At 31.8% G+C, this 15,220-nt stretch overlaps 1 protein-coding gene across 1 annotated transcript; it reads right to left on the bottom strand.

The window, feature by feature from the left end:
- Positions 1-226: 226 nt before the first annotated feature.
- On the bottom strand, positions 227-826 carry LOC140452828 (uncharacterized). The gene has a single exon (XM_072547159.1). The coding sequence runs from the start codon at positions 824-826 to the stop codon at positions 227-229; it is 600 nt and encodes a 199-aa protein (XP_072403260.1).
- Between the last annotated feature and the right edge of the window lie 14,394 nt (positions 827-15,220).

Raw genomic sequence — 15,220 nt, 5'->3', positions numbered from 1 at the left:
AAAGCAATAATTAAAAAAGAAACAAAAATAAAATGTTCAAAGAAAAATGAAAATAAAGTAAGTACCTATATGCCAAAATCTATCACCAAGATATACCATTATAACTAATAATAATATTAACTCTAATTGCAAACCAACATATATGAAAATAAATTTAAATTATAATAAAGCAAGGTCGTTTTCAGATAATATAAGCTTCTTTGACCCATTTTGTGATACATATATTTTACCTTGATATGTCCAGCAGTTTTTGGTACCCACAGATGTCCTCACTTTTTTTTAATAATTCCTGACAGTCAGGAGAAAGCATTTCACTAATCACGACACTGCAACCTTTAAGATTTTTCTTCTGATTAAACACTTTTGTTTTCAACCATCTGTTTACAAACACAACGGCTACCGGTCTTGGCCTCTTATCCAAATTTCGTTTTTTACCTAGTCGATAGCAATCAACTAAATTGGTTGACAAGATAGGTTTATTGTTGATTATATTTGTAATAACATCAGGTAGGTCGTCTTTTTCTTTCTCATCGACACCATTGATAATAAGGGATTTAAGCCGTTTGTCTTGTTTTAGATATTCAATGCTATTTTGGTTTTGAATTACAAGTTTTTGCACTTTATTTAATTCTTCTTTGACGGAATTACTTAATTCTAACATATTTTGCTCAAATTTATTTATAAAATCTATTTGGGTTCCTGAGATATTACTGGTTACTTGAGATCTTAGATCCTTCATACCTTGTTGTAAAGCTTCTTCAAGTTTCTCAACACGTGCGACAACATTTTTATTGATTGTTTTAGGAGTATTTCTTGTTGATGGCATTCTTTAAACTATATAACTTATACGTATCACTACACTAATTAGTACTGAAAAACTATTAAAATGAATGCAATTTATCGTAAATAACTTAGGTTTTCTCGGAGCTAGACTTAAACACACACTCTTACTCGTTCAGCGCCATCTATCCTATCTATTATATCCTATCCTATTTATTATTAAAGCTGCATTTAGGGTACAAAAAAATAAGAAATAAAACATATAATGTATATGAAACTTACATTTTTTATAAAAGAGTTCTCTAATGCTAAAAAGAGTCAGTTATTTTCTTCTGCACAACATTTCCGAAAAATAAAGCTATTATAAAGATATTATTAAGGATATTTTCTGTAATTTCCTTAATAATCTGAGCTGCTTCTTTGGTAATTTTGGATGCCTCCCTGAACTGATAAAATCTGGATATGGTCTCAGCAGCTCTCATTGCTTCTTGGATTGTAGGACAATCAACGTCGTCTTCTTCTTCTTCATTATCTTCATCAACATTCATTTCCACATTTTACACTTGTTCCATAATTTCTATATCACTTAAAACTTCTCTCTAGTTTACATTAAATTTTTGTATCCACTCTGACAAAGGCATTTCGTCATCCTCGTTAACATCTTGAATGTCAGGAGAAACTACAGTCAATTTAGCTTGACGAAAACACTTACCAATTGTCACTGACGTAACCGCACTCCACATATTGTCTAAAAACTGAACTGCGTTAAGAATGGTAATGTTCACTGGTTCCCCATTGTCCATACAAAAAATCATTACTTTCAAAAGCTGTTTCCGATAACGGCCTTTTAAACTTCTTAGGATTCCTTGGTCCATAATCCGCAAGATATTTTTGCAGTTGGCTGGTAAGAAAACTAGGTTGATATTGGTTCCTTGTCTCACTTTCTCAATTCTTCTTTAAAAATAGCAAAAGTCCTCCATACTTGTTTGTTGGCTGTGTAGTTTACTGTTTTTGAAACATCTAGGATGTAAACTTTTCCCAATAACTAAAAGCTTTCTTTTCTCTGTACCTGTTATGTTTGCACAAACGAAAGCTGTGACTCTTGTTTTGAAAGTTTTCCACTTTTCGCTTTAAATTTCCTTTCTGAAATTTAAAGTTTTGTCTGGCGTTAGTTTGTAAAAGACACCAGTTTTATCGCCATTGAGATATCTTCATCCTTGTATGGTTGCCTTAGTTGCGGCCATGTGTTTTGTAACCAATTACCTGTTACGTTATCGTCGACACATTTTCGTGAAGGGAACTGAGTGCCGAACTTTAAACCGATCTAGCCAGCCGATAGAGCATGTGAAATCTTCACCAAACAGTTTTCCGAACTTTGTAGCCTTCTCCTTTAAAAGTGGCCTAGACACAGGAATATCAGAACTGCGACACTGCTTGAACCATTTGACTAGATTTGAATCTACATCACCACGAATGCACTTCCTAATCTTTTTAACATTTTCTCCCTTCTCATTAAAGGCTTTTAAAAATTTTGTCCTTGTTTTTTAGGATTGAGCCGACAGTCGAATTAACAAGTCCAAATTGCCGACATACATCAGCAATTTTTCGACCATTTTCAAATGCTCTTATAACATGCACTTTATCTTTAATATACAAAATCTTCCTTTTAGTACTACAACTTGCCATATTAAAAAATAAAAAGTTAATTACTAAATTAAAATTAAAACCTAAAAACAAAACGAGGCGAACACAATTTCACGATAGCGACAACTTCTTAAACTGACTGTTCTGAAACCGAAAATTTGACTGTTAGGATGACACTGATAAATAAGAAATTATGGAACTGTAAAGGTTTATGATTTACAATGTTAGTTCGTTCGTTTTGCAAAGGTCGGACAATACAACCGAGATGACGTAACTACCGATGCCGTAATGTCCAAGTTCCACTGTATATAGTAGGTACATCTGTTCGGGTTCCATACCTCACGATTTCTTACATATTATTCGACATATCCAAAGGATACTTCAGAACTTCGTTTTATTGGATATTGATTGATTTCATTCGCCTTTTTGTCCGTTTCTCCATATACAACCAGCATCTAGATGTTATATAGGTTCAAGCTCCTTCCGAAACCTACTAAAACTGTTTTGTAATGAAATAGCTAAGAACACTTGTGGTAAAAGCTGATACTTCACAAGGGCTTTATTAAAGAATTATTAATACAAAACTAATAAAATAGACAGATTTATCTGTAATCTACAAAAAGAATTTATATCTTTAATGAAATAATGCAAAAAAAGTTACAATACTACGAGTAATTATACTTTCAAAAAAATAATATTATTTAAATAAAATAGAGTTTTCAAAAAATTGTGTTTATTAAATACTCAAAATGACGTAAATAATGAACGTACAGCTAAACAGGTTGCCGTCTTTAAACGAATTGAAATAAAACTTAGTACGCAAATTAATTAATTTAAAAGTTTAAATTTCTCGACACAAAAAAAGATTTCATTCATACTACAATTAGGTTACAAAAAAAAATAAGAATATTTATAATTTTTATCGTTAAACGTTACACCTAGTAATATTCTTGTAAAAAATAAAAAAATTACGTGCCCCTGACTAAATCACCGAACGCCAGTGGCGGATCCAAGGGGAGGGTCACGGAGGTCATGACCCCTCCCAAACAAAATTAAATATCAATCAGATAATCATCAAAAAATAATTTAAAACCCATCAACCCTATAAGCAGGAAGTCAAGAGTTGAAATGATTCAAACTCATTTTTATTCTAGGTGTAAGTGTAGAATTATACAAAAGAATTTTTACATTGCTCTTTAAAAAAATCAACAATTCTTAATACAGTAATTCCTCGACTACCGCTACCCAGACTTCTGCGAATTCAGAGATACGCGATTTTCAAATTTTGTCAATTCGTCATTTGGGTGCCAGAGAATCGTTCGATTATTATCGATGAGATAGAATTACCGCGCACACATTATTGCTTACTCTTATCGCTACATTTTTATTTTGTATTAGGTATTTCTTATCTTCAGTTTTGTCTACAAATTGGTTGTTTGTAATTTGAACATTTGTACATGTTATATTTATCTATAATAAATATCAAAGTGAATATTGTTGTTGCATTAGCTCTGTCTGATACGTTAGTGATCACTTAGTCGTCTTCTTCAGTCACCAAAATTAGATTTGAATCTATGGATAGAGGCCATAGAGGACACTAAATGCATTCTTCAAAATAAAAGATCAAATCCTGAGTCTGTTTTTAGCAAACTTTACTATGAAGTAAAGGAAATAGCTGAACAACTAGACATTGAATCGAATATGCCTCGTATAGTTGCTCATCAAACCTACTGTCAAAACCAACCTGCTAACTTTTGCGAAGAATATTTCCGAAGATCTATTTATTTACTCCTTTTAGACAATATCTTAAATGATTTAGAAGAATGACTTTCACCGAAAGTTATGAAGCTATTTAATCTTCGAGTTCGTTTACCTAAAACTGATAACACACCAGAAGATAAAGTTGCATTAAAAAAAATTGTTGATTTCTTTCAGGATATTATTGGATTATTATCTACTGCATATTCCACAGTAGAACAAGAGTTTTCACTGTGTATTCAATAGTGGAAAAGGATGTACAAAATAATGGAAAACTTCCTGATTCTATTTTAGAAGCATTAGAAAACTGCGATATTCATATATATCCAAATATCAGAACATTTCTGCAAATATTAATTACACTGCTTGTCACTGCAGCAAGAGCAGAGCGTAGTGTTTCTACGCTTAAGCGTCTAAAGACTTGGCCACAGTATATTGCTTAAAAAGAATTAGTAGGTTCACTCTCGCATTTTCACGGTTCCAATTTTGAATCCACTCCTAGGTCCGTGCCGGTCCGTGCGCAATAGATTTGGCGAAAAATGCTGCTGTTGCAAGATTTAAAATATTTCATTAGTTTTAAAGAATATTCCAAAATTATAATAAAATAATTATTATTATAGAAGTTCTTCACACTTACACACTTCTAAAGTTTGAAAAATCATATTGCCTAATTGACTCAATCTATTTAAATAATTAATCATAAGTATCTATCGTGTTTGTCAAAGTGAAATAGATTTGTACTAAGTAGTACTTGTAAAGAATTTCTACGTCCTTGGAGATCAGTATATCATTGTTCCAGAAGTATCAACACATAATTGTAAAATTTTGAAAAATGACTTTATTATGTTGGAGGGGTTAAAACTGCATTTTCTATATATTTTTAAATCATCATAACTGTATTTACGGAATCACCGGTCATGGCAAAATTCGTAAGTAAAATTACGACGATTTACAAATATATGTTGAAAATGCAGTTTTGATCCCTCCGACACAATAAAGTCATTTTTCAAAAATTTTACAGTTATGTCATTATACTTCCGGAACAGCGATATATGCTATCACTTTTCCATCGTTGTCTGGAAGTGGAATCTGATTTTATCTTTCAAAATTATGATTTGACTGTTACTGTTCCTGTCTGTGAGTATCTTAGCTGGGTGTAACATATATTCTATTATTTTATATTCTGCAAGAATTTGAGTATTACCTTCAGAAACTATTTAACAGGCCTCCCAAAACCCAGCTTTGGTTTGATTTGTCATGCTTTAGTCTCAAAAAAAACTTAAGCTATGTAAAAAACATAATTTTCTTGAACCTTTTAAAAAAGAATATTAAATAGCTGAGGAGATATATCGCATGTCAGGATTCGATCAATTAATTGTGTACTCAGCCTGAAGCCTTTTTTAAGTCAATAAATCAAAATTTGTCTTAAGGAAAATCTATTTTTATCCATAGTGCCCTATCATATCTTGTATGTCGCTATACGTTCATTAATATTGAAAACATTGTTTATCTTCCCTATCTACCCTTTCAGTGGTCGCCTTGTTTATTTTTTCTATCTGAATATATTCGTTATATCCTCCCCTTTCATTTGCTATGTCGCATGTTAGGATTCAATCAGTTGTTTATTTTGTACTCAACCTGAGGCATTTTTTAAGTAAAAAAATCAAAATTTGTGTTATGGTAAATCCATTTTTATCCATAGTGCCCTATCCTATCTCGTATGTCGCTATACGTTAATTAATATTGAAAATACTGTGTAGTGCCCTTTTATTTAACGCATTTTTCTGTCTCAACAGCATTTTTACAGCTTTTACTTAATTATATTTAATTTTGGTAGATGTTGGTAGTTCAGATTTCTTTCCTAGGTGGCGTAGTTACCTTACTGGACAAACAGTGTGACATCCTAGCTTTTTATATCGATAGATTCTTTCAATTGTAAATGTATGTAAAAATTTGAGTTTAACTAACTACGTTTTAAACGTAGTGATCCTACAGTGGGATATTTAGGCTATATGACATTTTTTCATTTCATTATTTTGTTATTAATAAGTTGTGATTGTGGAAATACATATATATATATATATATATATATATATATATATATATATATATATATATATATATATATATATATATATATATATATATATATAGATATATATATTCTATTTTAACTTGTATTCATAAATCCTCAAAATATAATTTATAATTCGAATGTATTATTATTTTTTCATCTATAGAAATTAGTTTCCTCACTAGCTCTTCGTTTTATGAGATTTCTCACCAGTAACAGTGAATACAGCGTGATTGTCTATGGAATACAAAAAATTAAATATTCGATTAATCCAAACTGATGGATTCAACATAATACATTTTGAAGGACAATCAGTAATCATTATTTGGGAAACTATCGATAATTGTCGAAAACGTTAAATAAAGGGAAGTATTCATTAATCCGAAAATCTCATTAAATTTTAGGTCGCCAGAAGTCACACTTTTCCTATTTATTTTCGAGCAGTGTATTAAAAATTATATTGAACAGTGTAACAAAAACTGGAATTTATCTGCGCGTGGAACTCATGCGCGTGAAAAAAATGGAACATGAAGAACAAAGGACTGGCGGCAGAGTGAACCTACTGATTCTTTTTAAGCAATATACTGTGACTTGGCTTAGAAATAGAACTTCGGAGGAAAGGTTAACTGATTTAGTACTCATCAATGTGCATTCTGAAATTTCTCTAAATGTTGATGCAATCGTAGAACGATTTGCTAAATTGGATAGGCGCAAAGAATACATTTTATAAAATTATATATTATTTACTTATCTTATTCTTATAATATTTTTAATCACTGAACTCTTATTTACCACTCGTTGCCGGCTGTTGCTGACAATTCGTGAGAAAAATTTCAATACCGGGTAAAAAAATATTTCACTCACTTGTAGCATAATATGCCTTATTATAGAAATAACTATTCTTAATAATATTAACATAATATTATGTTATGTTTTTTATTGAATAAATAAATTTAACTAAAATTCTGTTCTTCTAGTTCTTCTTAAGGTTCCTTCTTCATTATGGAAGGGTGGCTATAACTATAGCAAATTGCTCTTTATCTTGAGCTGTTCTTAGTATCAAATGTGTGTCCATGCCTGTCCAGTCCCCTACATTCTTCAGTCAGGAGCATTTTCTTCGTCCTGGACCTCTTTTTCCTTCTACTTTCCTTTCCATTATGAGTCGTAGAAACTTATATTTTTCCACTCTGTAAATATGTTCTAGATAACTCGTTTTTCTGTTGTTTAAAATGTTTAGGAGTTCTCTCTCAGTCCTTATTCTTTTCATCGCCTCATTGTTGGTCACATGCTCTGTCCACGAAATCTTCAGCATCCTTCGAAGAACACACATTTCAAAGCCTTCTATAAGCCTCATACTTGTAATTCTAAGATAAGATAAATACTTTTTTTTTTATTGAATAAATTAACAATTAAATTAGTAATCTTACCGCATAAAATGCAGGTTTCACCACAAAACTGTATAATAAATCTGTATATGAAGCCATTTCGATGAAAGACTTGTTTTATAAGTTCGGGCAAAACTATTTACATTTCGAGAGGGGTAGTATAGTTATGTTGATAATATTAGTTGTTTTCAATGAGCTTAATGTTTATATTAATTAAGCCAAAACTGATTAAATTTTGAAAGATATTATGTAAAATCACTCTCAAGTATAGTGTTTAAGAAGAAAATGTGCCAATGTTTATGGGAAAATATGAATACTCTAACCCAGACAAAAGGTAAAATTTTTCCCTGTCGCATCACCCATAATCTAAATTCAATAGGATTAACAGGGCAGGAATTTTGTAGTTCGCAAATAGTTGATAGTAAGCGGCACACAAATTTACTTCTCAATTTTTATTTTTAACGGATTACATCTGATATAAGTCCGAACTGGATAAAGTAGACTCGCCTTGTTGCGAAATTTATTATTTGAGGTATACGTGAATGTCAAGAGAGGGACAGGCTGACAGTGTTATCTTTTTCGAAAGTAATATTATTATTGCAATTTATTAAGCTACCCATAAAGCAATCCATTTATTGACCTTCCAATAAGTTTTTTTACAATTATCTTGGTACTCTTCCATATAGGAAATTTAAGCAATGAAATAGCTGATCTCGCAGCAAAATTAACCTTATAATTAACGAATGATAGTGACAGTACTCAAACTGCCAATTATCTTAACCACATTTAAACGTTTCACACTCAACTTTTGGCAAACTAACTGAACTATACTGCAATTTAAATTTGAAAAATACAACCACATTGAATATTAGTGGATGTGCAGAAAGAAAAAACAATAGTACCTAGAAGACTGACTAGAACACACTAGGTTAACACATAGATACCTAAATGCATTCCAGTAATGTGCCAATACTGCCACTGCCAGCTATATTTCGAACATCTACCAAAGAGTGCCAATGATTAAAGGCTAATCGGAATGAGGCTCTAAATTAATCAACCAATATAAGCATATATTTAGTTTTTACCCATCTAGAAACATGTTCATGTTCAAAATGCATCCCTAGTTTATCATCTTGACTAAGAAAAACATATCCAAATACTCTACTGATCACTCTAGCATTCTTATGTTTCTGTTTCTCCATATTTTCCTAATACCTTTTTATATTCCTGGTTATTTGCGCCCATTCTACTATTGAAGTCACTTACTAGGTAAATATATATTCCGTTTTGCTTGTTCTGTGACCAATGCAAATTCTTCCCAGAATTTCCTTATTATAATCCGATTCGTCATCGTTTGGGCCATATACAAATATTATTGTTTCTAAATTCTTGATTTTTTCTTTCATATCAACTCAGTATTCTCTCTGATCAGGCTCCTCTAATTAGCTAATTGGCTAACGGATCTGGAGTGCACTATGCATCCTACCCTTGCCGCTGCTCCCTAATTTTCTTTTATTCTACTATATATAAATATATGATCATTTTCTGTTGTTATCATTCTTTGTCCTTTTTTCTTAGTTTCGGTTGTTTTTCTATTATTAGTATATCTAGCCCTGTTTCTTCGAACTTTATCTTCAGTTCTTTTTCTCTGCCTTGTATACTTCTGATATTCTAGGTTCCCAGCTTCCATATTTCTTTTCTATTCTCCTTGTTTTTTTTTGCATTTCACTTTCCTGTCCATTATTATTTATTGTACTTGTTTCCTTATCCATTGCTATTTTTGTTCATCATTTACTCTTTCCTTAACTGGTACTAACGGGTCTTTTTGGACCCAACCGGATAAATTTATCTTCGTATTTTGTTCGCACAAGCGTCAGATAACGGCATCTTTTAGGAGTTCTCCAAAATCATACACACGCATCAAGGTGTGAAATACCAGTCAATAAATGGACCCTAGACCCCTAGGTAGGTCTAGGGTCCATTCTCTGACCCGACGATACCAGATACTCATATATTTTTACGACCATAAATTTAATTGTTATTGATGGAAAACGCATTACACGTGAACAGGCACAAGCAATTTTTTTAAACGATGATTATGGTGATATTAGTGACTCCTCAACTATAGACAGTGATCATGACAGTGACCCAAAATATGATATTGTGTGTGAAGGCAATATTCCAGGGAACACGAAGATTGATGATTCAGGACCTTCAACAGTGATTATTCGAGAAATCAGCGATCAGAGTCCTGTACTTTCAGTAAGTAGTGATGATGAAGATAGTGAAAGTTTTCAATAATTATTCAGGTACGTTTATGGCAAAAATAGCTACAAATGGTCAAAAAATCCACCAACTACTGGCAAAACATGAAGTCATAACATTGTAATACATATTCCTGGTTTAAAGTCTGCTGCAAAAGACTGTGCCGAAAAAATGCTGTATAATTTGTAAAAATTTGTGTTTTAATCAATGATGCTATTATAAACCTAATTGTGGTATGCACAAAGAAAAAATTAGCGATTTGTCATGTTCAGATAATAGTATGGATCACTGGGTCTTCTTTTGAGCATACAAACTTTTTAGTAATAAATGCACTCTTTGGACTTTTATATGTTACATCCGTCTTTAATTTGAATCATAAGGATGCTGAAGGACTATTTGCAAGTATAGGCATGTGACGCGACGTATTTTGTGTTACGATGTCACTGTAAGGATTTTTATTTCTGTTAGCTGCCTTACGGTTTGACAGCGCAACTACGAGGAATGAGAGACTTAATGACTAAATGTTTCATAAGTTTATATCGGTACCTTGGAGGTAAAGGACACTATGTCCATTTTCTTACTTTTTTAGGAGAGCAGTTTTAAAATTTTTTAAATTTGTAATCAGTAAATACTCAAATGTTTCTTATATTTAACCAAGATTAATATATTATTATTGTGGTGTGTATAATCGTTTTTCATTCCATGAAGTGTTATATACCTGAGGTTTACCGTTCATTATTTAATTTTTTTTAAAAAATGTGTAGTTGGACATAGTGTTGTTTACCTCTAACAACTTTTTTAAATAATGTGGCATTGCATGTTAAGGTCTTTACGAAATAAACAATACAAACACATTAAAAAGCCTATACTATTATTCTATTAGAGGTAAATATTATAATGTTATAATAATTAAGTAAAATTATAGACAAGTTTCAAAATTGTTAAAGATGCTCCATATCATCTTCATCTTCTTGTGGGTAATCGCTTGTGGCTACATCGCTATGTGTTAAATTTTGATAAAACGCATAACAACCTGACGTAACAAAAGGCAATAGTGCAATTAAGTCATTGTACTTTTTTTTTATTTCGAAAAAATATGTGTCTCGACAGCTAATGGTCATTGACACAGCTACAATTTACATTCATGTTTACATGGTTAATACTTTACATTGGGTACAAATTAGTTACAATACATTTTTTGTAATACATTTTGTTTTATATTAAATTGTATAACTTTGTGTTTTTAAAAAGTTTAATACATTTTCATAGTTGCTGCTGTTTGAGATAAGTATGTCTTTTAGGTTGTTACCAAGATTGTATTTTCTTCTGGCCGCTAGGTAGTGTTGACAGTCAAGAAGTACATGTGTTACGGAAGTCGTGCTGTTGCAGTACTGGCACAAAATCTGATTACTGGAATTCATTAGGTGTCAATGTGTAAGGCGGGTGTGCCCTTCTATCTTCAATCTTCAAATGATAGATTTATCCTTTCTTTTCATTGGTGGGAGCTAGTGGTAGAAAATGTTTGGTTGTAGAACGCTTAACTTGGTATTGCTTCTTTTCCAATGATCATTCCAAAGGTCCATTATTTTATGTTTGATTATTCTTTTTAAATCTGATGATGTTTGAATGTCTGTTGTAACGTTAAGAGAACATGCTTGTTTTGCTGCTTGATCGGCTTTTTCGTTACCTGGAATACCAACGTGTGATGGAACCCACAATATTGTTACTGTAATTCCATTAGTTTGAAGGCGATTACATATACTCTGGATTTCTTGAACTATTGGGTGCATAGAATGTACGTTTCTTATGGACTGCATGAAGGACAGAGAGTCCGTACGGACTGCTATAGTTCATTGTACTTTTGTTTTGTGATTTACTGAGACTTGATTTAATTGGGCTGGAAACGTTACTTGCTGTCTTCGATACCTCATGAAGTCCACTTCATACATATTTTGATTATTGAAATCGGTCTTATAAAAGAACTTTTCAATGTGTTCTTGTTGGACTTGTAAAAAAACTCATGTTGACAGTAGAACAGGGTTTTTATTAACATTTTTTTTCTACTTACAAAAGGAGGATTAGCTGACAATTTCTTATCGAACAGCGTTTTGAAGTTTTTGAAATCTGCAAGTTCCATATTGTGCACTGTGTATTTACCTGATGTTTGCCTAACTAGTTGTTGCCAGTCCCATGGTGTTAAAATGGCCAAATTGGAGAGTTTCTTTCTTTTTCTTTCGATTAAAGGATGAACATTGTGTACTTCCATATGTGTGTGCCCTTTCAGTAAAAACTTTTGAGTGATCGTCTTTATTTGCAGTATCCAAAAAAAGCACATTATAATACTTATATTTTTATTTTGTCCATAGCAGTTATCGGTCCAAAGGGTGATGTCCTCTACTTGACTACCTGGAATTGTATTGTCAGCCCATTTCAAAATTGACGAGTTTCATTTGCACCTCGGGCCCCTTTCGATTTGTCCCACATTATACATTGTACAGAAGAGTCACTGGCATCATGTTATGTAAAATATAATGTCCAAAGCTTCCTTTTGTAGAAACTAATACAATTGTTTGTTAGTGGTGAAGGCAAACATTTTTGCAAATCACCAGATAGTACTTTGTATTTTGGTGACTCTTTAGCTATTATAAAGTCCAATTGTTTTAAGTTATACCGAGTTTTAGATTCAATTAGGTGAGCATCATGATCAGCCTGTACACTGGTTAGTTCATCTGCAGTAAGATTATTTTTTAATTGAGCGGTGAATGTACTGCATGTATCGCAAATGTCTCTTTCGGGAGGTTTAAATGACAACTTGCAGTCTTTATTAAAAATATCTGCGTACAACCACTTTTTTGCTCTGAGCTTTGGATCTACATGTCTTTCATTGCATTCATCAATGTACACTTGATACATCTTTTCTATTGTAAGTTCTGTGGCCAGATAATCTCTCTCACTTCTTTCTCTGGAATAATGACTCTTGTATTTTGGGAATGATTTAATATGTTGATGTATACTATTTATGGTTTCGGTAGGAGTTTTATTGGTTGGCGTGTGTCTACCTCTTTGATCAGCTTTTATTGAACCTCCTGGTTCAATTTTATTCAACATATTTACTACTACTAAATTAGATATACAAAGTGTGTTTAAAAACATAACCTTGCACACCTTCAATAGCTGATTGTTCACTGTAAAATGGTAGTGTAGTGTATTATTTTTAGATTTGGTAGAATTTAGACTATTTTCTTAATCGAAGAGTAGGTTGGATGTCGATACATGAGAAGATAAATTGCTTTTTAAGATCTGAAACGTTTGTCGCAGTCCAGTATGAGTTGAAAATTCTTTGTTTCTGGCAATCTGGCAATTCTGGCAATCTTTCAGAGCATTTCATGCGACACATGCAAGGAGGCTCTAACATTTTTGCAGGCATGTCTTTGCTTCTTTTACTGAGATACTCTTTCCCACCAGCTATTTCTCGTTTGCGAACATTACAAGCCCAATTTACTACACGTTTTTTACCTTTTTGTTTGTACTTAGTTATATTTTGTACCTATCTTTTAACACTTTTCTCTTCTTCTAAAATAATTTCATTATGTTCATTGAAATTGCCTGCATCACTGCTTAGGGATAAATCATCCTGAAGAATAAGATTTTTTTTATTGCCCCACTAATCGTAGGAGTAATAATAGCTTTTTCTTTAACCTTTGTTTTCGCTGGTTTACTTATACGTCTCATATCATTGTCGTCCGATTCTGAGCTTTCACCACTTAGAGGCTCATAGATTTTATCAATATCCGAATTTTCATCTCCAAACAAATTATCATTTTCGTCCACTTCTTTCTTATAACGAATATATTATATCAAACCATCTAAAAGAAGGACTTGAATCGTGTTATACTATAATTTATGAAAATATTTTAATTCAAAAATAATGTTAAAAAATAAAAGATTTAGACATGACTTTAAATTATTATGTTTAATTTCAAATCGAGAGCTGTCATTCGTTTCTCGTAAAGTGTAGCACAAAACTGTATTGAGTTGTGGCATACTAGAATAAATAAAACACACTGGAAAAATTAAAAATTTAATTTGAAATTAATACAAAATGAATAACTTTTACAGTGAAGAAGTGTGGAATTTAAACATATGTATTATAATTCGAAATTGCTGAAATAATAGTATTTTGTCATATCTCCATTATTAAATCTGATTCTATTTTAGAAGTATTAGAAAACTGCGATATTCATATGTATCCAAATATCAGAATATTTCTGCAAATATTAATTACACTGCTTGTCACTGCAGCAACAGTAGAGCGTAGTGTTTCTACGCTTAAGCGTCTAAAGACTTGGCTTACAAATAGAACTTCGGAGGAAAGGTTAACTGATTTAGTACTCATCAATGTGCATTCTGAAATTTCTCTAAATGTTGATGCAATCATAGAACGATTTGCTAAATTGGATAGGCGCAAAGAATACATTTTATAAAATAATATATTATTTACTTATCTTATTCTTATAAGATTTTTAATCACTGAACTCTTATTTACCACTCGTTGCCGGCTGTTGCTGACAATTCGTGAGAAAAATTTCAATACCGGGTAAAAAAATATTTCACTCACTTGTAGCATAATATGCCTTATTATAGAAATAACTATTATTAATAATATTAACATAATATTATATTATGTTTTTTATTGAATAAATAAATTTAACTAAAATTCTGTTCTTCTAGTTCTTCTTAAGGTTCCTTCTTCATTATGGAAGGGTGGCTATAACTAAAGCAAATTGCTCTTTATCTTGAGCTGTTCTTAGTATCAAATGTGTGTCCATGCCTGTCCAGTTCCCTGCATTCTTCAGTCAGGAGCATTTTCTTCGTCCTGGACCTCTTTTTCCTTCTACTTTTCCTTCCATTATGAGTCGTAGAAAGTTATATTTTTCCACTCTGTAAATATGTTCTAGATAACTCGTTTTTCTGTTGTTTAAAATATTTAGGAGTTCTCTCTTAGTCCTTATTCTTTTTATCGCCTCATTGTTGGTCACATGCTCTGTCCACGAAATCATCAGCATCCTTTGAAGAACACACATTTCAAAGCCTTCTATAAGCCTCATATTTGTAATTCTGAGATAAGATAAATACTTTTTTTTATTGAATAAATTAACATTCAAATTAGTAATCTTACCGCATAAAATGCAGGTTTCACCACAAAACTGTATAATAAATCTGTATATGAAGCCATTTCGATGAAAGACTTATTTTATAAGTTCGGGCAAAACTATTTACATTTCGAGAGGGGTAGTATAGTTATGTTGATAAT

The sequence above is a fragment of the Diabrotica undecimpunctata genome, chromosome 11 (assembly GCF_040954645.1).
Source record: "Diabrotica undecimpunctata isolate CICGRU chromosome 11, icDiaUnde3, whole genome shotgun sequence".
Taxonomy (NCBI): Eukaryota; Metazoa; Arthropoda; class Insecta; order Coleoptera; family Chrysomelidae; genus Diabrotica; species Diabrotica undecimpunctata.
The sequence above is the reverse complement of the archived record's forward strand: the minus strand, read 5'-3'. Positions and strand labels throughout refer to the sequence as shown.

Bases quoted from the DNA above. Each gene is read 5' to 3' on its own strand.
- LOC140452828 (XM_072547159.1), bottom strand. From the start codon at position 826: ATGCCATCAACAAGAAATACTCCTAAAACAATCAATAAAAATGTTGTC.